At 36.8% G+C, this 27,509-nt stretch overlaps 1 protein-coding gene across 21 annotated transcripts in view; it reads right to left on the bottom strand.

Annotated features, from left to right (window-relative positions):
- The window catches only part of CAMK2D (calcium/calmodulin dependent protein kinase II delta), a 316,290-nt gene extending 290,132 nt beyond the window's left edge, over positions 1-26,158 (bottom strand). For all 21 annotated transcript variants that reach the window (XM_043569767.1, XM_043569809.1, XM_043569848.1 and 18 more), the window contains exons 1-2: positions 25,318-26,158; positions 23,595-23,689 (exon numbers count right to left, since the gene is read on the bottom strand). In XM_043569767.1, the coding sequence (XP_043425702.1) occupies positions 23,595-23,689; positions 25,318-25,382 (160 nt within the window). In that variant the 5' untranslated portion in view covers positions 25,383-26,158. The remainder of the gene's footprint in view (positions 1-23,594; positions 23,690-25,317) is intronic.
- Between the last annotated feature and the right edge of the window lie 1,351 nt (positions 26,159-27,509).

Below are 27,509 nucleotides of genomic sequence, written 5' to 3'. Positions count from 1 at the left end.
ACCAGGATTTTAAAATTATTTTATATGGCGAACTTCTAAATTATAACATATAATCACCAAATTAATAAAGTGGATTCGGAAAATGAAGCAAGAAACCTAAGAACTACACACACACACACACACACACACACACACACACACAAAATGACACAATATGCCTATTGGAGAAACTGCAGCACCAATAGCATATAGGAGCCTTGTCAGAATAACACATAGGGAATACTATATTTGAAATGCTGCCTTTAAAAAACTTACATAATATGCAACTATATATTTTATAGAGATAAATAAAATATATATGGTGCTTTATAATTTGCCAAGTGCTTTCATATTAAATCATTTGATTTTCCCAATAACCCTGAGAGATACACAGGACAAGCATTATTATTCCTATTCTAATGAGGAAATGAAGCTCAGAAAGATTAAGATAGCTGTAGTAACTTAATAACTAGCATTTTCCTAAGAAACAATAAGGTGGCTGAGAAATTTTTATACATAACATAAGCAATTAGAAAGAAAGGAAAAACAAAAAGGAGACTCGGGGCACCTAGCTGGCTTAGTCGGTAGGACATGCAGCTCTTGATCTGAGGATTGTGAGTTCAAGCCCCACATCAGCCACAGAGTTTATACTTAATCATTTTTTTTTTGAAAAAGGATACTCAAGTAGACAGATTAAAGCCAAATGCCGTTAAAGAAACTTTATATAAATATACTAGCACTCTCACCACTGCGATTGGCAACAAAATGAGTTTCCATAACTTCCTACAAAAGCAAGTAGCTAATATTTTGAATATCAGAAATCATAAAAATTTAGAATATCCTTTTATCTTCTTTGTTACATCATAATACTGAGACTCCTCCAACTTTATATAACTACTGAGGAATGACATACAGATACAGATTATTTAGAAAAGTTATCTTCTCATCTACAACCCATACACAATTAGAAGTCTACCAGATTTATCACTAGAATAAAAAGAACTCTACCTACTAACAGCCCTATAATTGTATCAGAGTGTATTTGAGGTCACTGCCATCTTTCAATTGCACTTAAAGGCAGTAGAGCTATGATCTGATCACTTAGTCAAATAAACCCTTAAAGAGTACAAAAACAAAAATCAAGCAAAACACAGCAGAGGTTTTTCAAGACTTTCTTTCCCTCACAATTATAATTTTACTTTTAAATACTCCCATACAATCGAATCTTTTAAGTCATAGAACTTATTCTGAAGGCTTTTTAGATGCTATCGCTCAATGTTAATGTATTTTAAATATAGTTTTATTCTATCTAGTATTAGATGTTAAGTGCACAGTGAAACATATTAAACCCTAAACTCTTCACTTAGAATAATCCCAGAAACCAAAACTGTGTACACCATAGTTCAGTATCTTCTAGCATTTAAAAGATACTGATTTAGAAAAGCAACTCACTGCAAAAGTTAATCAACTCAATTTAATCAAAGTTTGTTTCAGTTTTCTTTTTTTTTTTTTTTCTTTAAAACAAGGGAAACAAAGGAAGAAGCAGGTAATGCTATGGCACATACTCCCTAAATCAGTACCTGCAAACGTTTAGTAAAAGTGTGTAGATATCTTACAAGTCTAGGGCATGGACAATAATACTCCCTATCACTGTAGGAGTGATATGGAGTAGGTACTCAACAAACCAACATTTCTTCAACAACAGTACATGGAATTTTAGATTTCAAAATGTAAACACTATGACCTTCCATTCATATTAACATGAATATGATAAACCTAGTCAAATGAAAAATAATTATGAAAGCCAGAGCAAGGGCAAAAGAAAAAATATATACTGCAAAGCTAAGTGTTCAAAAAGGCAAAAATATCTCTTTGGCTCCTCTTGACTTATTAAATCACATTACTATACACTAAAAAAGTCAAATGCCAATCAGAGTTTAGAACTGGAAAACTCCATCAGAATGTTAAACATGTATACTATAATTCCATTTCTCTTTTCAGGTAAATAAATATGCATCATGTTTTCGCTGTAATACCTCTATTCATGTAGTAGAATATTCAACATAAACAATTTACAAAATGATAAAAGTATCTTGAAATAAAACAACACCACACATTCCTGTGTATAACCAAAGATTATAGGATATATAATATATATTCCTTCCTCCCTTCCCTCCTTTAGAACATTAAATTTAATGATCATAAATAGCTTTTTAGGTAGAGTTCTTAAATTCCCTACTATTCACAATTGCCAAAAGGTGGACTCAACCTAAATGTTCACCAATAGATGCGTGGATAAGCAAAATGTAGTATATCTATATAACAGAATATTATTCTGCCTTCAAAAGAAAGGAAATTCAGACAGGCTACAATACAGATGAACCCTGAGGACATTATACCAGGTGAAATAAGCCAATCACAAAAGGACAAAAAATGCAGGAGTCCACTTATATGAGGTCCTAAGAGTAGTCAAATTCAGAGGCGGAAATAAGAATGGTGGTTGCCAGGGGCAAGGCGGGGTGCGGAGAAAATTAGGCGAGGAAGAGAAAATTGAGTTTCAGTTAGAGAAGGAAAAAAATTCTAGAGATGGATACTGGTGATGGTTGCACAATGGTGTGAATGTACTTAATGTCACTGAACTATATACTTAAAAATGGTAGATTTTAAGACAATGTGCTTTACAGGTTCCCTCGTTATTTCTCACAACTCCAAATTAGGCTTTCAAATATCAAAACATTAAGCGAATTGCTTAAGATCATCTTGCTGACGTTAGAAATTAAAGTTTCCAACTCTGTATGAAATAAATGGTAAATCACAGCTTTTATATATCACAGACCCACAGAATGAGTGAAGAATCAACACATTTCTTTGAAAATCACTTTGTGAGAAAGAAAAACTAAGCTAGATGAAACAAATTAAATCCCTGTTTATGAAATCACTGTACTCTGCTTTCTGATAACTCTCCCTAAATTAGCCCTGAATATTATACAAGATGGTCTGTACGTGTTCCCTTCCAATCCATCCTCCACAAATAATAGTTTCATGTGGCTGTTTAAATATACCCATATAAAAACCCACTAGAGAGAAAGAATGTGTGGGAAAGTTAGCCAGTCTCCTATTTCCAGCTGACTTGCCAACCTGATCTTTTTAAATGAAAATAGGATATTGCATAATGAGCGAACACACAAAATATTTTTAATGTGTTGTCATCTTACTTGGATTCTGGCAAAGCATAAATAATACTTTTCATAATTTCTACATCTCCTTCTTAGGAATCATGCATGTGTGTGTGTGTGTTCAAAAAAAAAGACTACATAATGCATGATTCTATTAAGCTTCCATTCCTATACACATGGTTGAATAAAAATATAATACTAAAAAGTATAATGAAATAACATTACTATTCATTATTTTATATACTAAGGTAAAATTTTCCAATATGGATTTCTCCATGACACCAAAAATTTCCTGAGAAAAGTCAACTATGAAAGACTTAAAAGGCTATTAATCCAACTAGTCTTTAAAATTACAGTAATTTCATAAAATTACATTTTATGAAAGATGTAATGTGAACAATACTTATCAATTCGCTTAAAAATATACATCAAATTATTAATATATACAATATAGAACCCATCCAAAAAATGTCCTGCCATTAATGCAAAGCAGGGTTAATGTTAACTGTAAATTAAAATACCCCTTCAAAAAAGCAACTTTCTTAGTTTTTTTCCATTCCTAAATTGTTTACAGCACTTAGAAGTATAGTACATAGGGGCACCTGGGTGGCTCAGTTGGTTAAGCGTCCAAATTCATCTCAGGTCATGATCTCGCAGTTTGTGAGTTTAAGCCCGGTGACGGGCTCTGTGCTGACAGCTCAGGGCCTGGAGCCTGCTTTGGATTCTGTATCTCCCTCTCTCTCTCTGCCCCTCCCCCACTCACACTCTGACTCTCTCAAAAATAAAAATTTTTTAAAAATCTAAATAAAATAAAAAAGAAATTAAAAAAAGAAATTAAACAGAAGTATAATATATAGAAATACTCCATAGATGGGTTAATCTTGTATTGTCAGATCAAGAAAATATAATGCCACATAAGAAAACTGAAATTCATCATTCAAATTTCATGGGGAAAGAAAGGCAAGTTGCTGCATTCTTAGGCCTTCAATGAATCCTAAATTCACTCTTCGGTGTAAAAGATGAAAATGAAACTTCTCACTGATTATCAGCTTATCTGGGGTCTTGGTGAAAGACAACTACAGCCTACTCATCTCACCCCTCACAGCCCCTGTCACCCCTGTCACTCCCCAAAACAATTCTCACCGCAAAAGCAAAAAGCCTAGCAAATTTTATTCCAGTGTCAACAGACTATAAGTATATGCCAGAGCCTGGAAAGTAATGTGTAGAAATAGGCACTTCTATAACAAAAGGGGAATAGAAGGAGTAGGTCTAGTATAAGAATTTTACCATACTTTGCATTCAATCAACAGGAAAATACCCATCTGCATCAATATTCTAAAACAAAACAAAACAAAAAAACAAAAAGCAAAAAATTCATGATACAAATAATGATCCCCATGCCAAATTCTTTCTAGTAACAGTGAACATGAGGAAGGAGATCACTCAGGAATAGACAGATTGGATTGATGGTTCTCTGACATGAAACAGATGTTCTTTTCAACTCTGGACACAGCTAATTTAAAATAATGGTTAAACAAAGACCTTCTTACTTGGTGTGATATCTCTATTTCTATACACAAAGGGAAAATGGTCATAATTCACTTTCTTACACTGAAACTTTATTTCAATTTTTTTCTCACATCAAAATATCTAAATTATAATACTTTGTTACCTATTTGTTATATGCACAGGTGTCATAATGCAAATTAATCATTCTAGTGATTAGTAATTCCTATATTACACTATAACTACAGAGTACTATCTATATCATAAACTCTTTAGGTTGCATTTCTCCAAAGTGTGCGTGTGTGTGTGTGTGTGTGTGTGTATGAATTTGCATGTGTATAGTATTTCCCCCACTCCTAGGTACATATGCAAGAAAAATAAAAACATAAGTCTATACAAAAAATTTGGACACAAATGCTCAAAGCAACATTATTCATAGTAACTGAAAAGTAGAAACAATCCAAATGTCTATCAACTGATGAATAAACAAAATGTGCTATATCCGTAAGATGGAACATCAATTCAATAGTGAAATGTGCTGGGGCGCCTGGGTGGCTCAGTTGGTTAAGCGTCTAACTTCAGCTCAGGTCATGATCTCACAGTTTGTGAGTTCGAGCCCCGCGTCAGGCTCTGTGCTCACAGCTCAGAACCTGGAGCCTGCTTTGGATTCTGTGTCTCCCTCCCTCTCTGCCCCATTCCCACTCATGCTCTGTCTCTGTCCTAAAAATAAATAAAACATTAATAATAAATAATAATAATAATAATAATAATAATAAAAATAAGCATGCTACAAGATGAATGAACCTTGAAAACATTATGCTAAATGAAAGAAGCCAATCACAAATTTTGTAGCCAATCACATATTTTGTATATGATTCTACTTAATATGAAATGTCCAGAAAAAACAAATCTATAGAGCAAGAAAATAGATTAGTGGTTGCCTAAAGTTGAGGGAGAGGAGGAAAGGCAAGAATAGGGAATAAGTGCTAAAAAGTAAGAGTTTTACTTTTGGGGGTTGATGCATCACATTTAATGTCAAAACCTGAATTCCTGATTTCCCAGTCCAATCTAATTCTACTCCACTATTCCCCATCTCAGGTAATAGTGCCACCATTGGATAGTGGAGTCAGCCATAAGCCCAGTAGTCAGGCCTCTTCATTTTCCTTCATACCTCACAATCTTCCATTAGCAAGTCCTGTATTTTCTTCTCCCAAAATATATTTTCTCACCCACCCTCACATCTCCCATAGACTGAAATAGTCTCCTACTCTTGTTCTCATTCACAAACCCTTACAATCTACTTTCCACATGACAGCCAGAGAGAGACTTTTTAAGCCCAAAGCTGGTCACATCACTTCCCTGCTCCACATCCTCAAAATGGCTTATGAGTGCTTTTAACATAAGTTCCAAATTCCTTAACACTGGCCAAAGTCTCTTCCCAATCTCTCTGCCTACTTACCAAGATCACTGTTTGCTTCTCTTCTATGCTAATTACACTCCAGCTATAATTACTTTCTTTCTATCCCTGTGCAAGCTGTCACCTTGGTCCTTTGGGCTGGAATTTTCTTCGCTCATATTTTCTCATGGTTTGCTTCTTCTTACCATTAATGCCTCAGCTCAAATGTTACATTCTCAGAGAGACCTGTATAAAGTAACCTCACTTTAGGTCACTAACTTATAGCCCTGTTTTATTTACTTCATACCACTTTATCCAAATGATTCTTCCAGCCTCCCCTACACTAACTTTGCTCACCCTATACCCCCCAAATCAAGAACTATATCTGCTGCTTCAATAAATATTTGTTGGAATGAATTAATGATGACTGATATAATTAGGGTAAGATAAGACATGAGATCTTGGGGAACTAGAGAAAGTCCAGGGCTACAAAAACATCAGCATAAAAGACATAAAATTTCCACTTGTTACACGAAAGCTAACTAAGAAAGTTGTAGAGATTTCTTATTTTCTAGAACTTACAAGTCTGAACTCAAGACAGTTTTATTTATGAGAAATTTGGTGGTAGGAGAGAAAAGTGGGAGTAATTATGTATCAAACATCAATAGTAATAGCAAAGGGAAAAAGAATGAGGAAATGAATAAGGGAGCAGAGAAACATTTTATGTGAGAAGAAAAAAAAAAAGGACACACATTCAGATCACATCTACCTTGATAACAGTCTTTGGATTCATTGCTTTTCTCAGGGAGCAAAGAAAGCTTTGCTTTTTCAGTAGACCCAGAAAAAAACAAATGAAAAATGACACAGACTTTTAAGGAAATTATTAAGAACACCAACGTTTTGGGGAAAAGCTATCACACCAAAGCCCTTATCATCATAGTCAACGAAGCAGAGACATATAGATAGGAAAATAAGCAAGGCACACATGAAATAGAATATTCACAATGATAAACCTTACGAACTTTGGTAATAAAATATCTAAAATGAACTAGCTGATGTCTTTAAAGTATTTATTACATATTCTTGATCTGCAGTAATTTTTCTACATAAACAGTGCCTTCCTACTGATGAAATTATGTACAACTCTAAACCATTAAAAGCTGCCTACAGAGGCTTTTGTTTATGCAGAGAAATTGAATGAAATTGAATAGGAATAAGGGAAATTTAGATTCTGAATTGAAGATTCCCCAGGATTCTCTTTCAGATAACAAAAGAAATCAGCTACCAAACATTCCAAAATGGAATTATTCTGGCTGTCATTCTGGAAGAATAGAATTTTCTTTCCAAGCTTCTGCTTTCTAACTGCCTCTCCACCTCATCTCTCCTGCTGGATGTACCCAGAGAAAACATAACAGAATGACAAGGTCTTTTGCTATTACCTAAGTTGGGTGTTAAATTCTAGCTGCTCTATGTTTACTAGCTATACCAATTAAGGAAAATTAATGTGTTAAAAAAAAAGGGGGGGTCTATCTCCTTAAATGCTTAAAAAGCACCAGCATCCCTGTTGACTCACCTTGTCAATCCCTAGTGGGTTCCTAGAGCCCTCTCTGGTCACTACTGGGCTAGATTCATGTCAGGTATACTTGTTAATGATCACTGCACAATGCTTTTGGTGGACTCTTCTTTACAAACCCCAAAGACCATAACAAATCTGTTCTCTCCAAGCTCTCAATCCTACTTCCATTTCTCTTAATGTCAGATGAACTGTAGCTGTCTTCTTCTCCATCTCCAAAATACCTCAGCGTGTGCACTATCTTCTTGCTCTCCAGCTATCCCTCTAAGGAGGAAAAATGTGTTTTTTCCTAAACAAATCTTCTGTTCCCACTAACACCCAACAGTCTCCATGACTTCCCAATAAACTTTACACTGCCTTGCATTATGTTTTTCTATCCCTTCCTGATTCTTGTTCCTCTTCCTCCAAATAAACTTCAGCTTTATTTATCACTGTTAATTCCCTTGACCTGGCTAATCCCTGAAATTACTCCTGAGTATGTCTGTCTTTTTTTTCCTATTTTACTAAACAAGCAAGGTTTTACATGTCATCTCCATTTATTCTTTAATCCCAAGAAATAATTTTTCTCTATCCATTCAGCAAATATTTATTAAATACCTATTATATTTCATGCTGTATGCTCGATTACAAGAATGTAGAGATGAATAACAGACTGGCCCAATGCTCATGATCTCCTCCTGAACACTACTGAAATCCTGCTTTATGAAAAAACAAGGTCTTTTTCTCAGTCCATTTCCCTCTACTTCTCAATTGCATTGAATGTTACTAGCCATACTTTTTTTTTTTTTTTTTTTTTTTTTTTTGCAAAACTTCTCTACCTCAGAGTCACAGTACTGAATTATCCTGGTTTCCCTCCTCCTTTTCATATGTATCTTTCCATTTCTCTGAAACTAGTCCTACTTCCTCCTAGCATCCATCAAAATGGATGTATTCCCCCATACCTCTCCTCGGGCGTCTGTTCTTTTCTTTCTATATTCTCTCCCTTCTGATCTTTTCCACTAGTATGGCTTTAACTGTCAACTCTTTGCAAATCACAAAGAGTAGCTAAACTGATTATTGCTGTTATATAAATAAGGAAACCAAGGCTTGGAGAAATCAGGAAGTTTGCCCAAGATCATAAGAACTAGGAAATCGCAGAGCCAGGTCTTAAAACCTAGCAATCTGATTTCAGAGCTGATGCTCTTAACCTATACTGCCCTGCTTCCTGGGGCCCTCTCTCAAGGATCATACCCAATTTTCAATGGTCTTTTAGATACGGTATTCAATGTGAAATATGTTGCTTGTACATCAAACACATGTCAGTTCATCATCTTCATCAAACTCAGCTGATTCTGACTTCTTAATCTGTTACATGAAGGTTACAATTTTCCCCATTATTCAAACTTCAAAGCTCAGTTATCCTTGTATCCTCACTCCTCATCTTTTATTAGGTTATCGTTTCAGAATCTCAGTACCTCACACTCTTTGCCAATCCATCCTGCTTACTCACTGCTGCCAAGTAACATCCTAGATGCCCTCTTTAATGTGTCTTCACTATATTTAAGACAATATTCTCAACTTGGCAATCAAACATTTTATGTATTTTTAAGCTTTTTCCTGATTTCCCACAGATTATCTTTCTTTTTCCTAAACAGGTATTTTTGGTTCTTCACTGAACATTACAGGACTCCTTGCACCCTGGTGTCCTTGTTCCTCTTCCTCCCTTCCATCCATCCATCTTAATTTCCACTTCCTCAATGTTATTTTTCTTGTTTCCACAACTAAATGTCATTTAGGTACACTGAATCATCATACTACATTCTTCTGCTACTCATCTTTATCTCTTCTGTAATTATGTGTGTCTCCTATTCTCTAAATCAAGCTGTAAGTTCTTTGTGGGAACTGACCATGTTTCATTATTTCCATGTCCCTTATAGCTCGCTTTGCCCAAGAATAATACAAATGGTTCTCTTCTGTTGTCTTTTAAAGAAAATGCTAACCTTGCTTTCTTCCCTCAATAATAGTACATATAAACTCTCATATTCCTCACTATTAAATGTCAAACTTCCAAAGGTACACAGTCACACAGATGAAAAATGAGGTAGAGTTTATTTTCTTGAGGCTAAAACAGGATATCAAATGTTTTAAAGACAGAACATTTGGGGGGCACCTGGGTGACTCAGTCATCGGTTAAGCGCCAGACTTAGCTCAGGTCATGACCTCACAGTTCGTGAGTTTGAGCCCCCGTGTCGGGCTTTGTGCTGACAGCTCAGAGCCTGGAGCCGGCTTCAGATTCTGTGTCTCCCTCTCTCTCTAACCCTCCCCCACTTGCACTCTGTCTCTCTCTCAAAAATAAAAATAAACATTAAAAAAAATTTAAGATACAGCATTGTTGTAGGAATAAGGCCACTGACCAAGAGACCTAACCAAACTCCAAATCAGGTCGGTAACTCTTTACTCCCTAAATCTCTCTGCCCCTATGCTCCTACAGCTGGGTAACACTGCCTCCTTGATTCCCTGGCTCTGGAGGGAGTGTGATGTGCACTAGGAAGCAGCTGCAACATGCGACTCTGGGATGGCAGGCCTTACAGCACTGGGCACAAGAATCCCACGTCCTAGAAGTACTAGGAGACTCATTAGGGAACATCTTAAGATCCTTGAATGAAAGATGCTAAATACAAGAATTTCTCAAAAGGCTCATTTCACACTCCCCTCCCTCGTTTTCTTTCTTTCTTTCTTTCTTTCTTTCTTTCTTTCTTTCTTTCTTTCTTTCTTTTTTTTTTTTGAAAGCTTGTTATTGAAGGTCTGAATAAAACATTTATATGCAGGGTGGGGAGAAATTATCCTCTCAAAGCTAAGTGCTATTTTTAAAACTGACCTTGTGAGTGCTCACAGAATATTTCTGATACTGGTGTTTCTAAATTTGGATTTATTCCATTTGGATTATTCAAAACATATACCTTAAAGTCTCCTACCTTAAAAAGTTTGCAAAAATTCAACAAATATGAACTCCATTTTTAAAAGTCATTACTATTTTAAAAGATAAACTAAGTGATCCTTTAGCCATCCCTCTTCATGCCTTAGGACCCTCTCTTTATTATGTCATTGGCAGAATATCACGCTATGATTATCAGAACTAAATGAGGGATATGGAGCTATAAGTAATTCAGTGATTGGTTCTCTGTGAATTATATGAAGTATAATTTTTTCTTTCCATCCAACTTAAGGATAACAATTTTGTTTTCCCTTTCCCTGAACATAAAGATGTATGGGAAGCAGTCAAAGCAAGGATTTTTTCCAAGAATGATTTCCAAATCACATATTAGAGAAAAGCAGGTCTCAAGTCTATTTACAGGAGGCAAACTGTTCTCTTTGACAGTTTTATCTTTTCCCCTCTCCATTTCTACTAGAATGAAAAAACGTTCTGAAATCAGATCTACGATTAAGAGAGCAGGAGTGGACTTTGACCCTGAAATTTCTGCTTGCAATCTGGAATTTGAATTTTTCCCAACCTGCATTCTAATGATTATACCAACCTTGAATCACAATAGATTTTCTGCTCAACAAAGCTCCTACCCCAAGTTCAAAAAAAATCATTCTACCACGAATCTTACTTATAAATGCACACACACATACACATGTGCGCACAGGGTAAAACAATATTTCCCTGTTTAAATTTTGACTTACACAATCCTTAATATTAATATACTGGGGAAATCTTTACAATTTTTTTTACAGCTCTAAGATTCTTTTAAAATTGGATAAAACACATTGCAATGCTGAACTTAGCTAAAGAGGTTAAATATTTAAACTGAAGTTATCTTCTAAGTAGTGAATGAGAGATTTGCCCATTATTTAATGATGAGAATAAATGACTATTTTCCAAACACCAGCCTGTGCTAAATTATAAATTATATCACAGGGGCATGTGGATGGCTCAGTTGGTTAAGCGTCTGACCTCAGCTCAGGTCATGATCTCACAGCTTGTGGGTTCGAGCCCTGCATCAGGCTCTGTGCTGATAGCTCTGAGCCTGGAGCCTGTTTCAGATTGGATTCTGTGTCCCCCTCTCGTTCGATCTGTCACTCCACCTCTCACGCTCTCTCTAGGTCTCTCAAAAATAAATAAACATTAAAAAAATATTAATTATATGACAGAATTAATCTCACTGTGCAATTGTGAGCTTCCTTGGTTTTTGCTTTTTGTTTTTTTTGTTTTGAAAAAGAAATAATGTATACAAATATTACTCCTAAAACTTCTGGGTCCCTAAATGCACATTCATTAATCATAAGATGATGCAGTTTGGGAGTCCAGCATTCACTCATTTTATTCAATAAGTATTTGTGGAAAATGCCAGGTACTATTACAGACACTGAGAATTCAGGCAGGGCATATTAGACATCTTACTTTTGGTTTTAAACAGAAACCCACAAACATTTTTTTGCAACAGTTATTAATCTAATATTCCAAATGCAGAGACTATCTAGCTTTTCTGGTTTATAAACAGAAACAGGATTCCCTAGGGCTCTTTTATCATATTGGTTCATTTAAAAAAAAAATCTCTAATTATCCTCCTCTCCTTTATCTTCCACTTAGTCACTTATTATTTTTTTTTTGTATTGCCCCAGAGCAAAATAAAACAAAATGTGAGATTGATTAGGGGTTGATATTCCTCTTATCAGCTGTTCATCCCTAATGACTCAGAGCTGTAAAATCCACAACCACCTTATTTAATACCTTCCAACAGATTGTGCTGTACTTAATGATTCACTGACAAAACAAAAACAAAAACAAAAATAAACAAAACAAAAAAAAAACTTTCCAACTCTTTCATCACTTTTTGCATCCTTTCATGAAAATTTACACATGGTAAGTCAATCACTCAGGGTTAGAAAAGTATGTATCTTCCTTCAAGTTCGCTCTTTATTGGCACTTACTTGCTTCTTATTAATTTTTTTAATTTCTTATTAATTTATTATCTTTTCTAGCCATCTTTAAATTCAAAACTGGTTATTCAAAACCCAGTTCAATATTAACTGCTCTAGGAAATCTTCCCTTACCTTTTACCAACCCAACAGTTATGTCCTTACACCTCAGAATGAGTAAACACTTCAATAGTGTCATTTATCTGTATGGTAATTTACTTGATTCCACATCTACTTCACCTTGAGAAGAAGGACCTTACCTTTGTATCTTTGTTTATCCACACCTAGCAGGTGATCTGGAACAACATGATTAAATTGAAATTTAGAATAATGCTCCCCAAAATTCACTTTCACTAGCACACTTAAACGTCACTGGTGGGAATATGTTAAACATGCAGAATGCAATCTGGCAATAATGCATCAAAAATTTTGATAATATTACATCTTCTAACGCACCAATTCTCCTTCGTGAATATTTCCTAAGAATCAGAAATATGAAAAAGTTTTACAAAACAATGTTTACTATTATGTCAGCATAGCAAAAGGCAATTTAAAAAAAAAACTAGCAATACTACGTATACTAATATTTTACTCAGTGAAGTATAATTGTTAATAAGAAATCAAAGGATTTGTAGTAACATAGGGAAATTTTTAAATATTAAGGAAAAAAGCAGGACACAAAACTGTACAGTTTAGTCCAGTATTCTACTTAAATGTCAGCAGTGACTGGGAAAACTGAACCATGAATATATTGTCTTCTATTTTTCTATATTTTTCCAGATTGCATAATTAGAATATATATTTTGATACAACTGTTAATGTCTTATGCAAACTGGTAATGAATCATTAAAATTTGTTTCAGAGATATGTCCATAGTATACAATTCTCCCTATACCCAGTGTGTATATATACATATTCACGATCTTTAATATAAGAGCATATATAACTTACTTTACTAAAAAATTCATCATGGATAAAGTTTCTACAAAATGGTCAAAACGTGCTGAACTAATTTCACAAATTACATATCATTTTGCCACCATGATTACATACAAATGTTCTGAATGTTTTTACAAAAACAGCATATTTTCTTAAGATATGTGTGTGGATATATGTGTGTGGTGTATATATACATATACACCATAAAGTTGTAGAATTGTAAAACCCCCAGTAAATAAGGAAATAAGTGCTTTAAAACATATATTTTCTTTAAGGGATTTCCAATATTGAAACAAGCACACTTTCCAGTCCTTTTACCAAGTCTGAATTGACAGGCATGGCAGTTCTAACAGCTGGCCTCTGTCTTTCCTAAAAAGTCAAGTAACCTCTATAAGCAAATAATATTCGTGATTTGTGAATCCAAAACTATATATCACCAAAATGCTCTTTAAAATGAGCTTAGTTAAAAGATAAGTCAAAAAGCAACTCCCTCCGGAGAATGAGAATGGACACAAACTTAAAAATCCAAACATTTAAACTAATTTAATAATAAGGTACCTGGCTGGCTCGGTTAAGTGTCCGACTTCGGCTCAGGTCATAATCTCGCAGTTAGGAGTTCAAACCTCGCATGAGGCTCTGTGCTGACAACTCAGAGACTGAAGCCTGTTTCAGATTCTGTGTCTCCCTCCCTCTCTGCCGCTCCCCTGCTCATACTCTGTCTCTGTCTCTCTCTCAAAAATAAATAAAACATTAATTTAATGATAGCCTGAGTCTGACATTACTAAAGTGGTACTAATGGACATGCAGACCATGAAAATGTTACCCCTTCTTATTGAGCCACTTTATGTTACATGGTAAAAACAAAACAAACAAACAAAAAAAACAAACAGCAAGAATTTACACAGTTGCTCAAAAATTTACAAAATTATACAAAACTCTTTCCAACAAAGCATAATTTGTCATCAAGAAACTAATGAAATAATTTATGAATTAAAAATTATTTTCAATAGTGTATTCCATTTGGCATGAAGCTTTAGCTCAACTTCCACTTACTTTACCTGCCAAAGGTCTCTTCTTGTTAAACATATATCTACTTCTGGAGACAGAATCCTATTTGCTCACTCATTCATTTATCCCCTCATTCAACAAACATTTATAAGCATCTTCAACATTTATAAGTAATTTACAATTACTGTGCCAGGCACAGATTCAATGGTAAGCTTAAAAATGTCCACAAGATGTTTGAAAGCTACAACATATATAACTAAAACACAAAAGGAGAAATGTGATCAGTTGCTTAAAAAACATGAAAAAGCTATTCAGAGGAAGAGGAAAAGAATCGCTTCTGCCTAGAGAGGGAAAGTAAGGGTGGAGAGTAAGTTAGAGACGGCATCATGGAGGCAGAAGCACCTGAAATGAGTCTTAAAGGAGATAGGGTTTCAACAGCACTAGGTGTACTCATTCCATCTGGAGAGTAGAGCCAGAACTTTCTCCCTTCCTTTGAACATGCTGCTTACTTTTCCTGGGCAACCATTTCTCCCTTCTGTACCAGGCTCAATTACCATTCAAAAACATAATTTCACTCACTAATCTCTTCAATAAATCTGTGATAACAACCTTTTCCAGCCCTTATCTACATGAAAACCTTGTGTATACTTCTATTACAACACTCAAAAACTAAACTGTATTCAGCAGGCTATCATCCACACTAATGGATCACAAAATACTTCAGGGCAGATCTCTTATCTTTCACCTCTGTATCGCTACAACTTATCAAGATGTCCAGCACAGTGGGTACTAAAAGGTCTAACGATGAACTTTATAAATGAATAAAAAACATGGCAACCATTAGCTGGAAAATCTGTTTAGGAAGCTGTTTAAAAGAGTTAAGAAAAAAAGGGCTCAAGTTAAAATGGTGAAAAAGGAAGAGATGGAAAGTGTTGAGATGGGTTAAGGAGAAGAAAGATAATCAAGCATGCTTGAAAGTCCAGGAAAAGTAAGGCACCATTCATAGAAGGGGGAAACCACTGAGTCCACCAGGGACAAGCAGAATTGGGCCTGGACTACTATTGAATACACTTCGGCAGAAATCCAAGTTATCAGAACACAGACTCCAAATATCACCTAAATATTTCTTCACCAAAATATAAATTTTAATTTGAACACTAATGCCGTGATATGGCATATCTGACCTCTACAACTTCTCTAGAAGATAAAAGAGAAATCTAATTTTCAAGTACTATACTTACCTTCAATAAGGTAGTTTTATGTAACTTACTTCTGCTTTATTTCAATGTGTGTACATCATCATTAATGAAAATGCTTCAAAAAGACGTAGGAATAAAATAATTTCCTATTACTAAAAAAATTCCATATAATTTAAGCCTTCCCTAGCCTTAAGGGATAGGGTAAAATTATGTACTAATATGAGTTTATTCCATAAATTTTAAATTTATACATGTACAACAATACATACATTGTTATACATATATAAATGTACCTTGATAAAGAGGGCATAGATTTTCCATTGGTAACTGGCCAACTGAAATCAACCAGTTAATTAACAAGTCCCAGGGCATGGGGAAATAAAAAGAGATTTCTCTTTTAAAAATGTAAGAGATTGGGGCACCTGGTGGCCCAGTCAGTTAAGTGTCCGACTCGAATTCTGCTCAGGTCATGATCTCACGGTTCATGGGTTCAAGCCCTACGTAGGGCTCTGCTTGAGATCCTCTATTTCTCAAAAAAATAAACTTAAAAAAATTAAAAAGTAAGAGACAGTAATTAACTCTCAGAGCAAGGCAAGAGATGAGGATCAGCAAGGAACACACAGGTAGCTTCAAAAGTAGAGGGAATGCTCTAGTTATTGAGTGGAGGTTTATTGGATGCTTACTGTTTTATGATTTATAAAATATAATTTCATACTTAAGATGTTAGGTAATAAAAAGTTTCCAAACCCCATGTAATTTAAAGAGAAAATAACCTTAGGTAAAACAATTAAGTGTACATAAATATTACACAATATTATCTGTGTATCTTTATATGACTTGCTGCACCTAAGTTATTTTTCCAACAAACATAAAACAGCCAAGTTTTATAAATTTTATAAAATTTTATAAAATATTTATAAAACTTAATAGTTTTAGGTTTTTCTTTCACTTGCCACATGTTAGTATGCATTTGGCACATAGTGTTGTCCAAGAAGAAACAATAAAACAACAAACATCTGTCCTCCATGCTTCACAAACAAGAGGAGCCTGAGAAATAAAATGCCTTTCTGAGTAGGTTCCTCTGGGTTTTGGTTAAGGGCTAAGTTTTTCTTTTCAGCAACAAGTGAATCATTTAGAAGAAGTAGTCCTAGGAACTTAGTGTGTTTGGAGATATTTGCAGTAAGTTAATGAATTAAGTTTACCAAAACATGTCATTCTTCTGTAATCATTCTCCCACTGATTCTTCACCTCACTGTTTTCTTTCCAGGAAAGAGCACAGAGGACTATCAAACTTTAGTTTGATTTTATGTTACTGCAGCAATTAAAATACTATCTTCTCTCACAAGGCGGAACTCTAAATATATTTTCCCAAACAAATACTCAATTCTATACACTGCACTGAGGACCTAAAGCTGTAGAAGACATAGTCCTTTTTATGAAAGACCCTGAAGTTTAGTGGGGAGATCAGTCAAGCACATACCGATAAGTACAGAGAGGTTAAGAGAAGTTCTTTGTAACAGCAATCAATGGGATGTGCTGGTGGAAAGAGCCAGGCTTTAGAGCCAAAGAAAACGGTTTGAAATTCTGACTCCACTACTGACTAATACTGAGGCTTTTAGTAACTTACAGCCTCAGTTTCCTCTATTTAAAAATTGAATAATAACAATAAACTAAGTAAAACAAAGTATCTTGTAAGTATATATCTGTCACTTAGAAGGTTCTCTTAAAATAATAGCTATTACCATTCCTATTATTTTATTATTATTATTGATTTGGGTAGTAATAAAGTTCTAAAAAGTTAAAAGGAGACCATAGTACCAGCAAAGGGGTTCGCCTAACTAAAAAATCAATTATGATTTTGTTCTGTGACTGTGTATGATTACAAGGATAGTTCAGATATTTAAAATCAAAACTAAACAAACAACAAGCAAAGCTGTCCTCTCCCTACTCTCTCTCTCTCTCTCTCTCCTCCAAACCTGACAGTTTCCCTATACTGGAGAAAGAGTTTACAGTAGATGAAAGGTCTATGAACTCACCTTAAGAAGTAATGATCTATCTCCCTTAACTGGATCAGGAATTTTAGTATCTAAAAAAGTTTCCTTTTTTAATTTTTAAAAAAAAATTTTTTTTAACGTTTATTTATTTTTGAGACAGACAGAGCATGAACAGGGGAGGGGCAGAGAGAGAGGGAGACACAGAATCCGAAACGAGCTCCAGGCTCTGAGCTGTCAGCACAGAGCCCGACGTGAGGTTCGAACTCACGGACCGTGAGATCACGACCCGAGCCGAAGTCGGACGCTCAACTGACTGAGCCACCCAGGCGTCCCCCTTTTTTAATTTTTTAATAAAAATTATTTTATTCTAAAAGTAATTTTTAATAAAAATTATTTTATTCTAAAAATTATTTGCAACAAATTTACCATCTGAGTAAAATAATATTTTAATTATAATCAGATATTTAAACTCTTTTGAATAATCTCTCCAAATGGTTTTAGACTTGTGGTACTTAAAATTTATTTAAATCCATATTATATAAAAGCCTTCCTTCATGTCTCCAGGCAGAAATAACCTTTCCTTCCTTTGAAAATCAATAGCACTTTATTCAAGCTAGACTTATACCTAAGTCAAGAAGACTTATGTCTTCTATGTCTATTTGTGTAGATAGCCTTACTTTTCCTAACACTCTGCCCACTATACTTATGCAATATTTATTAAATAAAAATATATAAAATAAGGCCACATAAGTGAATGTGCTTATTAATCTATAAAGTAGTATAAAAGCAAATTACTACAAAGGTATTATATTTTAGAGTAAAAGTATTGCAAGCTTCCACTTAATGTACGGCAGTACAATTCACTGAACAATCCTTAACTGTCAATAAAAAATACTGTGCACACCATACCCTAACAAATGTGGAGGGGCAGATGTTTAAAAAAAAATGTATCAATTCAGCCTAAGAGACAGTAGGAGTTGGTCTGCCTTGGTATCAGCCCAAGAAAAAAAATTCTTTTAATTAAATAAAATTCTAGTCAACAATGAGCTTAAATGCCCAAGAAAATCCTACTATGTGCCTTATAGCAATTCATGATTATTAACTTTAAAAGACTCATACAAAATTTACTACTAAATTTTAATTTTTACACCAAATTGATTCAATATTTCAAGGGAAATGAGAAGTATTAATCTCGTTGTATAACAATAAAGATTCTCCAGGTGTTCAATTCCTATTGCATAATCTGTCAGGTAGAGGTTGACACTAGTTATTGATACCACAGTCAGATGCCTGACAACCATGTTCTTTATATTAAGTTTGCATATTATAACCATGTTGGAATACAGAAAGGATTTTTATTATTTTCTGGAAATGTAGGTATGCATTTTTATCTCCTAACCAGTTTGAACATCAATAATATTCTCATTCACTAAAAGAGGAAAATAGATATCTAATATCAAAACCTATGTAAAAATGCAAATACAACTAAACATAATGAAAGGACTACTCTGGGGCCCAATAATTAAAGAGCTGTAGAAAGTCCACATACAAAAATAAAAAATACTTTACTAATTTTTTTCTTAAAACATTGCTCAAACCAAGAAACTTTCAAAAAATATTAATTAGCCCAATTAGTTCCAAATTGCAAAATCAATAATGTATAATCAGAACAATTCATCTATATCATCTCATTTCTGCTTCCAACTTAACACAAGTAACCACAAAGCTGAAAAATTGCACTAATTTCTTGACTGCCTGGATGCCAAAAAAGAAAAAAAAAGTAGCAAAAGTTAGTTATTGACATCTCTATTATAACATAAAAAAAACTACTTAGGGCATGCATGCAATATTCAGATTTCATAGCTGAGACCTAATTTGGTGTACATGGTTTAAGTAGTTTTTATAAAGTCCTGATTCATATTCTACTAAGATCATCAATTTGGGAATTAACAAAACTTGTAAAATCAAAGAATACCAAATAATTTAACTGTATTAGATCTGTGAAGTATTGCAGAAATATAAAACGAAATCCCTTTTTAACTTTATCAAGAGAGTAGAGCTAAAATATACTTGTAATAGCACATACTATTTCAAGCTTCTACTATAATTTGCATTTTACAAAAATAATGACCTGTGGCTCATCAGACCCTATGTAATAAAAAGTGGTTTCTAATGATCAACAATTACATTGGAAAATGAACATTAAGAAGTTATTACTATCATAAAAAATATTTTACCACAGGGAGTCTTTAAAATGTGAAATAAATCACAAATGCTATTTCTAAAGACATCTGCCATCAGAACCATCAGTCTACTGGATTCTGAACTGCAATCACAACCCTTCCTGGACTTTGCATAACCTGTCAATACCTTACAGTTATAACCAGGTCAAAATCAACAAAGTATCAAAATAGCATGGCAAATTAGGATTTGTTAAGTACAAACCTAATTGTCTGGGACCAAAATGATAGAATTTCTACTGCCCATGGTAAAAATAGGAGATAAAATTCTACAATCACTCTCTACCATTTACTAAGTAAGCGTGCTTTCTATTCCTAGCTGACAAAAAAAACTTTTTGAGACAAAAATTGCACATAAAACAGAAGATGTTTGAAACTTTCTTACACTATTTTTAAAGCAAGCCAAATTATATATCAGTGTACTTAATCTATCTAATCAGTATCATATGATGAATGCTCTGTGCATGCACGTGTTAACGCAAAAGGAAAGAAATTCTTCAACAGACTCTGAGTCTCCCAAATATGGTTTGTGTGACTAACAGCTGAGAGGAAATGCAACTGAAACTGTCTGCTGGAAATCCATTAACATCTAGGCACAGAAAAATGCCTGGGTGATAGTAGAGTTGGATGTGTAAATTTGTGCAGGAATATAGCCAAATTTTTGGCAATCCCTCATGGTCTTAAATGTATTGACAATGGTCTTTCTTTTCCAGTTGTAATGTTACATTTGAAGAACATTATTTGAGTTGGAGGACCTTCCTGGTCTTTAAAACAAACAGGCTTAAAGCTTGGATTTACAAAGGCATGGCATTTTAAATAATACAAACAAAAATTTATACAAAAAATTATATGCTCCACAAAAACTGCCATGCACAGCCAAAAGAAAAAAAAATCAGTACATTAAGGGAAAAACTGTATGCTAATTTAGATATCATTCTAATTTCCCTTAAATATACTATTTTTAAATTTTTCTGTAAAAGTAATTTTCAGGATTATTACATTCTGAAAGGGAGTGTTTTTAAAGGAGAGTTCATATTTCAAAGTATATGCTCTTGATATCTTAATACACTATTTTATAAAAGATTACTTTACATCTAGTACTTGCTTGTTCTTAGGAATTAAACTAAGTATGTAACTCCTTTACAAACCATTTAATAGCCATATGTGATCCTAGTCACTCTGTACTGAGCTCCTCCTAGGTCCTCAATGCTGTGAAATGTTTTATTTAAAATAATGAGAGCACTTTCTTAAGTATTTACAACTTAATATGGGTATAGCTTAAACATGCACACATTCAAAAGTATAAATATGCTATAAGCAGCTCTAATTGTTATGGTTATAAAATAAATTGAAAAATTTGAAGTACCATAATATTTTACAGGTGAGCAGTAATAGGTAAAATTGACTCAGCACTTTGCAATGAAGAAGTGGTTCTCATAAAATTCACTGAATCCTCAAAACAACCCATGATACACTATGAGTACTTTTCCCCCATTTTATTAGTGAAGAACCTGTGATGAAGAAAAGGTAAATAACTGAACCACATTACACACTAAATAGTAAAGCCAAGATTCAAACTGGTTACTCACAGCTAAGTCACGGCTGCTGCTGGATTTATAATTTTCATTCTTTCATGTAAGTAATCACATCTGATTGTTTCAGCAACCCAAGAGATAATAATAGCAGCTAATATTCATTGAATACATATTATGTAGCAGACACTGTTCTATACTATATTAATTCACTCCTCACAAACCCTATAAAAGGAAGGGTTACACTATTACCCATTTACAGGTAAGAAAATGAAGGCTCATTGAAAATACGTAAATCACCCAAGATTACACATCCAATAGGTAGGCGAGTCAGAATTTAAACCCAGAGCATTAGTTCCAAAGCCTCTTCTTTCCCGCCTCACTCCTCAGTGGATTGACATGAAGCAGGTTAAGAAAGGAAATTGGAGAGGGAGAAGAAGCAGGTCTTCTAGTACTTCACTTTAACTACTTTTCCTAAACGTAACTGGAATAATTAAATCCAGACAGGGCAAGGTGGCTTTGGGTGTAGGTTGTTCTTTACAGCACAGTATGAACAGGTAAGGAACACTGGCAGGAAGAAGGAATCCCATCAGGCTAGAGAAGACTTATCTTCCATAGAGTGGAGGCAGAAGAATGGAAAAATAATGGGAGCAGAAACACATGTATTTGCCATTCTGATTCAGGGAGTATAAATTATGGTAGATGAAGAGGGAGGACTCTAATTAAGGAAATCAAGGAGAAGTGAAGCACAACACTGATTTGTTTTGAGAGAAAATTTAAAGCCACTGAAAGATTTGGGATAGGTGTTGTCATGCCTCCAGAAGAACTGATACTCCTACTTTTGCCAAAAGTATCTAGCGCACAGGAAGAAAACATTGAGAGAATTTTCATTTTTTCTTTTTAAAAACTAAAATGTCATTTACAGTTTGGTAACTCCTTTTGACTGTTAGAAACCTTCCTGTGGAGAGAAGAGGGAAAGGGGAACATGATGGAGCGTAACGTGCTTCTCATTAGTTCTCAAGCTGTGAAGCTATGGCACTGGTTACTTTAGCACATAGATCTTCCTCAGAGTGCTGTTAAAATCGGATGAAGAAAATCACAACAAAATCTCATTTTAATGAATAAACTGAAATGCCAATCTAAACCTAAAGTAGAAGTTGCAACAAATGAGGAAAAAAAAAAGTATGGCAGAGACCAAAAATGACACCAGGATACTAGAGAGCAGCACTTTTTAGAAGACAAATTAAATGGGGCAAACTAACCCTAATAGAATTCTTCCCTCATTACTTAAAATAAACCAGGTCACTGAAATGGGCTTATACTGTGGCATTTTGTTCATTTTAATTTCATTTAAATTTCATTACATCGTAAATTCCCATGGAAATACCTTAGACACGTGTCCACAATAATTAGAATGCCTAACATTTCAGTGTAAGTACTTTTGCATAAGTTCAACAAAACAGAAAGAATGCAGTGAGCTCCTTTCAGTTTTTTTTTTCCTATGTCAACAGCTATTTTATGATAGGAATGATCTCTGTGGCTATAGAGCATGTGTAAAATACATCACATGAGTCTGTGAGAAGCCTTAATGCGGAAGACCCAGTAAAGATCTGGACTGCACACAGAAACCTCAAAATCAAGCTGAACTTCCTAGAATATAGCGATGATAAATTTTTCCTCCCAAAGCTATTACTGTTAAATATACCTTGATGAATTAAGTTCAAGTGTAACTACAATTGAAATATGATTCCACTGAGCTATGACCTATTTTTCCTCTCAAAAGCAAAAAAGAGAATAATGACAGTTGTGAGACTTACACTTTTCCATTCCTGGGTATTTCTGAAAGTTATTTCACAGCACAGCTAAAGGCAAAATGCACTTTGTGACACTTCTTTTCTTTAAAATACAGTTACTTATGCTAGTGCTCATAGGACAGATATAATTACTTAATAATTGTTATTAAAATTCTGTGTGTTTATTTTTAAACTATACATACCAAGGCATTCAGGAAGGAAATAATCTCAGAATGTAATAGGACACCGTAGGTCTACAGTTCAATTATAAGTATATATCTACATACAACAGAACCAAAAATCAACATGACAAATACAAAATTAACATATACTGTATATGTGGTTGATAATACCCACCCCTAGCAGAAAGCTTTTTGGTGTTGATAATTTTGGCAGCATATTCTTGTCCAGTAGGGATTTTCATACATCTTCTCACCACTGAGAAAGCCCCCCTGAAAACCAATAATTAGCATGTCATCAATATAATCAGCTATGATATTCTACTAAAAAATTACAGCAATCTGAGCATTTTTGTTGCATTTAATGAACCGTCAAACATCAGTGTGCTACAGTAATATCCACAAAATGAACGATTCTTCCTGGAAACCTAAACCTTCCGTAATGTTGAAGAATAAAAGTAAATTTTATTTAACAGGGAGCACACATTATTAATCAACAAAATGAAAGAAATTGCCAATAATGACTGCTCTTGTTTGCACATGAAATTTGAAAACATTTTACAATTCACACTCACACAGCACCAAATGCTGAGAGGAAAAAAAAAAAAAAACCTGCAAAGAGCATGGCTGAGGAAGAGCAGTAAAAATCTATTTATTTTGTTAAAAAAAAATTAATGTGGCTCCAACTAAGTAAATATGGCGATTGTTTTCATTAAAATATAAGTGTTGGGAACATTTGTGTGGTTTAACAAATCCTGATATGGTGATTTCTCTGTGCCCTGTTTTGAGCTGGGGGAAGGGAGAGATTTGAATTAAGCTGCTCTTCCGACATATTCTCCATGTTTTAACAACAGACAGCGTATAAATATATAAGGATATAATTTTCATTACATTTAAAATATAATTACATTCCCTTGAATTCAACTGCATAAAACAACAACATACATATAAACGCACCCCTTTCATAAGTAATAGTCGAAACTAGCGATAGAAGAACTGGGTTTGGGTTGGATGCTACATAAATCAACATTCACGGTTCAGCCCCTAAGTCCCTAAGCACAGAGGTCCTCAGGAGGTCTCAGGTCCCCTTCCTTAAATTCTCCGAGCAGTTCTGCCAGTCGGGTGTAGGAGGTCGTTTTATACAACACTAGGCTACCCTTGGGAAGCTTTCTCTCGGTCTCCAGGTCTTTGCCGTTGCCTGTATAAATAAATCCTCCCAGAGAATGCGAAGATGTACACGTAAATCATTGGAAGGATGATGATGATGAGCGAATAACCTAGTGCAAAGAATAAGAGTGGACACGGGGCAAGGGGTCGAGTTCTTTTCAGTGGCCCTTTTCCTGGACAGAACAACTACTGGATGCAAAATAGACTCTACGCCAAGTTGAACTTTCGGCATCAATAAATATGGCACCGTCTGTGGCAGCGAGTTCTCATCCGTACGAGGGTCGTACGGCCGACACGCCGGCTAACCAGGAGGCATCTCTATTTACAGAAAACATGATCTATGTTGCATTTTACATGGGTTCTTGTTTCCTCTACACACACACACACACACACACACACACACACACACACTCGCACACTTCTCTGGATGACAGCTACAACTGCAGGGATCGTAAATCCCCTAAGTCTCTAGGGCTAGAGGGTGGGGGAACGGGTGAAGGTGGGCTAAGGATTATCGGAATGTGCCACAGCCGGGGTGGAGGGTCTTTTTCCGTCTCTGTCCCCTTCTCTCGCTAAGGCAGCACCTTCCTCAGAGCTGCCACACCGCGGGCCCTCCTCCCTCTCCTCTGGTCTCCCAAACTCCCTCGCCCCACGCGGGAGGCCGGTGGGTCGGGGGCAACGCGACCCGCCCTCTTCTGGAAAGGGGACGTGCAGATGCGGGCCAAGGCGCTTACTTTCCGAGCTCCTCGAAAAGCTGATACTCGTCCGTGAACCTGGTGCAGGTTGTAGTCGAAGCCATCCTCGGTCCGGGCTATGCCCCTGGCTGGGAGCGCGGCGGACAAGACTCGAACAGACGCGCGGCTTCCCCAGGACTGGCCCCGCGGCGCTGTCACCCAGGGCCGCCCTCACTTTCCTCGTCCGAAAGTAGCTCACCCGGGAGGGAGTGTGCGCAGGGGCGGGGCGGGAGGGAAGATGACCAGAAAGGGTGGCGTGGGGTCTCCTCCCCACGGTCCGCAGATTCTCTTCCTCCTCCTCCGGCCCTCGCTTCCTTCTCCTCTGGACGCTCCACCCGCCCCCTTTCCAGCCCCTCTCCCCAAATGCTGGGGGCAAAGTACTCAAGAAGAGGGGGTCGGGAAACGGAAAACAGCCGGGCAAGGGGCGAAAGCAGTTGCGAAACTAGCCGCACCGGGGCTGGAGGGGTAGGGGCAGAGGGGAGGGAACCCGAGGGGGCGGAGGCCGCGGAGCCGAGAGCGGACAGCTCGAGCCCAGCTGCAGCTGTCAGCAGGCGCGGGCGCGGGGCGCGCCGGGGCTCGGCCGAGCGTGCGCGCCCGGGACCCGCCTGCCTCCCGCGGGCACCTCGGCTGCCTGGCGCTCCCCCAAGAGCCCGCGCCGCTTGGAGACTGCGCGGCGAGAGAAAGAGCGCTCGGATGGGGCGAAGACTAGTCCGCCGTCCCCAGGCCTCCGCCTCTTTCCTCCTCCCGCCACTCCCTCCGCCTGCCAGCACCCCCTCCCTCGCGAAGCCCCCTCCTCGCCGGTCCCACACCTCCCTCTAGCGACTCTAACCCAGTCCCTTCGCGGATCTCGCTCTCCGTCCCTAGGTCTTACACTCGCGCACACCCGTCTGGGGAGAGACCAGGTGGGCGGAGGAGGCTGTACGAGGGAGAAGCCTGGGGAAGATTTAGGTGAATGAGATGAGATGTCAAAATTACCCAGTTAAACTCGCAATTAAGCTGCTGCCTAAACCTGGGGTTGATTTAGAAGATGTGGGGTAAGTCGTGGGCTGCCCGGGGATGCTTCCCGGGCCGCGGAGGCCCCCGACCCTGTTGTGGGCACGGGGCACTAGAAACCGCTCCACGCCGACTCGTGAGCCGCGGTGCTCCGGGTGGGAGGGCGAAGTGTGCAACCATTTCATCTCGGCGCGTCTCTCCGTGTTGACACGGCGGGGGCCGGATGTGGGCAACTGACTGCTTCCTTAGAAGGGTCCCAGCCTACAGCCTCCCAGTGACTCCGGGCCCACCCCAGCAGAAGCCGAGCCGCCCGCTCCCGAGCTCCGGGTGCGCGTTTTCTCCCTCTCCTCCCCCCCACCCCCGGCCCGTTTAACGAGGGAGGACGCCAGCCGTGCGCCACGTTTCACTTCTGATATGACTGCCACCTCACTGTCCACCTCCGCCGTTTTATAGGTTGGGTGGCTCAGACTCTGGCAACCCCCGAAGGCCTTTGCTTTCGGCCCTCTGTGTTAGAATGAAAGCAAAAACTCCCCCATGGAGCCACACCTTCTGAGTAACTCCCCAGTAACCTCGGTAAGTTCTGATAGTAAGACGGTTTCTCGCGAGATTTCCTGCTCTAGCGGCGGGGGTGGGGTTGTGGGAAGGTTGGGTGTCGGTCACGCGACCCGGTCGAGGCTGACGTCACTGGCATCACATGAACACGTTCTAGCCCGTTTCGCTTTGCAAAGGAAAAAAAGAAAAGGAGAGGCGGAGTGTGCCCTGCCTGTGATGGTGGCACAGAAGTATACTCTGTAAATGGTTATCTGGAAAATCACTTAACAGTTCAAGAATACTTCATTAGCATGCAGCAGATAGGAGAAAAAATAATTATGCATTACATGTAAAATAAATCGCTGATTGCTGAAATCACCCCTGGGCCTTTCTTACAGTCCTGTGTTTTCAATAAACTATGTAATTGCAAATTAAAACGAGGAACAAAAGGGTTATGAACGGTCTTTCCAAATTACTGACCTTCGCCTTTACGGCTTGGGACCCTAAAAACCTTGCAGTGCTAATTTGTTCATCTTTAGCATTACATCATGGACTCAAAATTCCACAGCTGGAAGATAAAACATAACTTGGTCATACAGAGAATCTAAAACTTTAAGGAATTGTTGCTCACTTCCACAGGCTGCTATTAATTGTAAATTACCTTGTCC

This window comes from Prionailurus bengalensis, chromosome B1 (assembly GCF_016509475.1).
Source record: "Prionailurus bengalensis isolate Pbe53 chromosome B1, Fcat_Pben_1.1_paternal_pri, whole genome shotgun sequence".
Taxonomy (NCBI): domain Eukaryota; kingdom Metazoa; phylum Chordata; class Mammalia; order Carnivora; family Felidae; genus Prionailurus; species Prionailurus bengalensis.
Note: the sequence above shows the minus strand (reverse complement) of the source record. Positions and strands in the feature narration are given on the sequence as shown.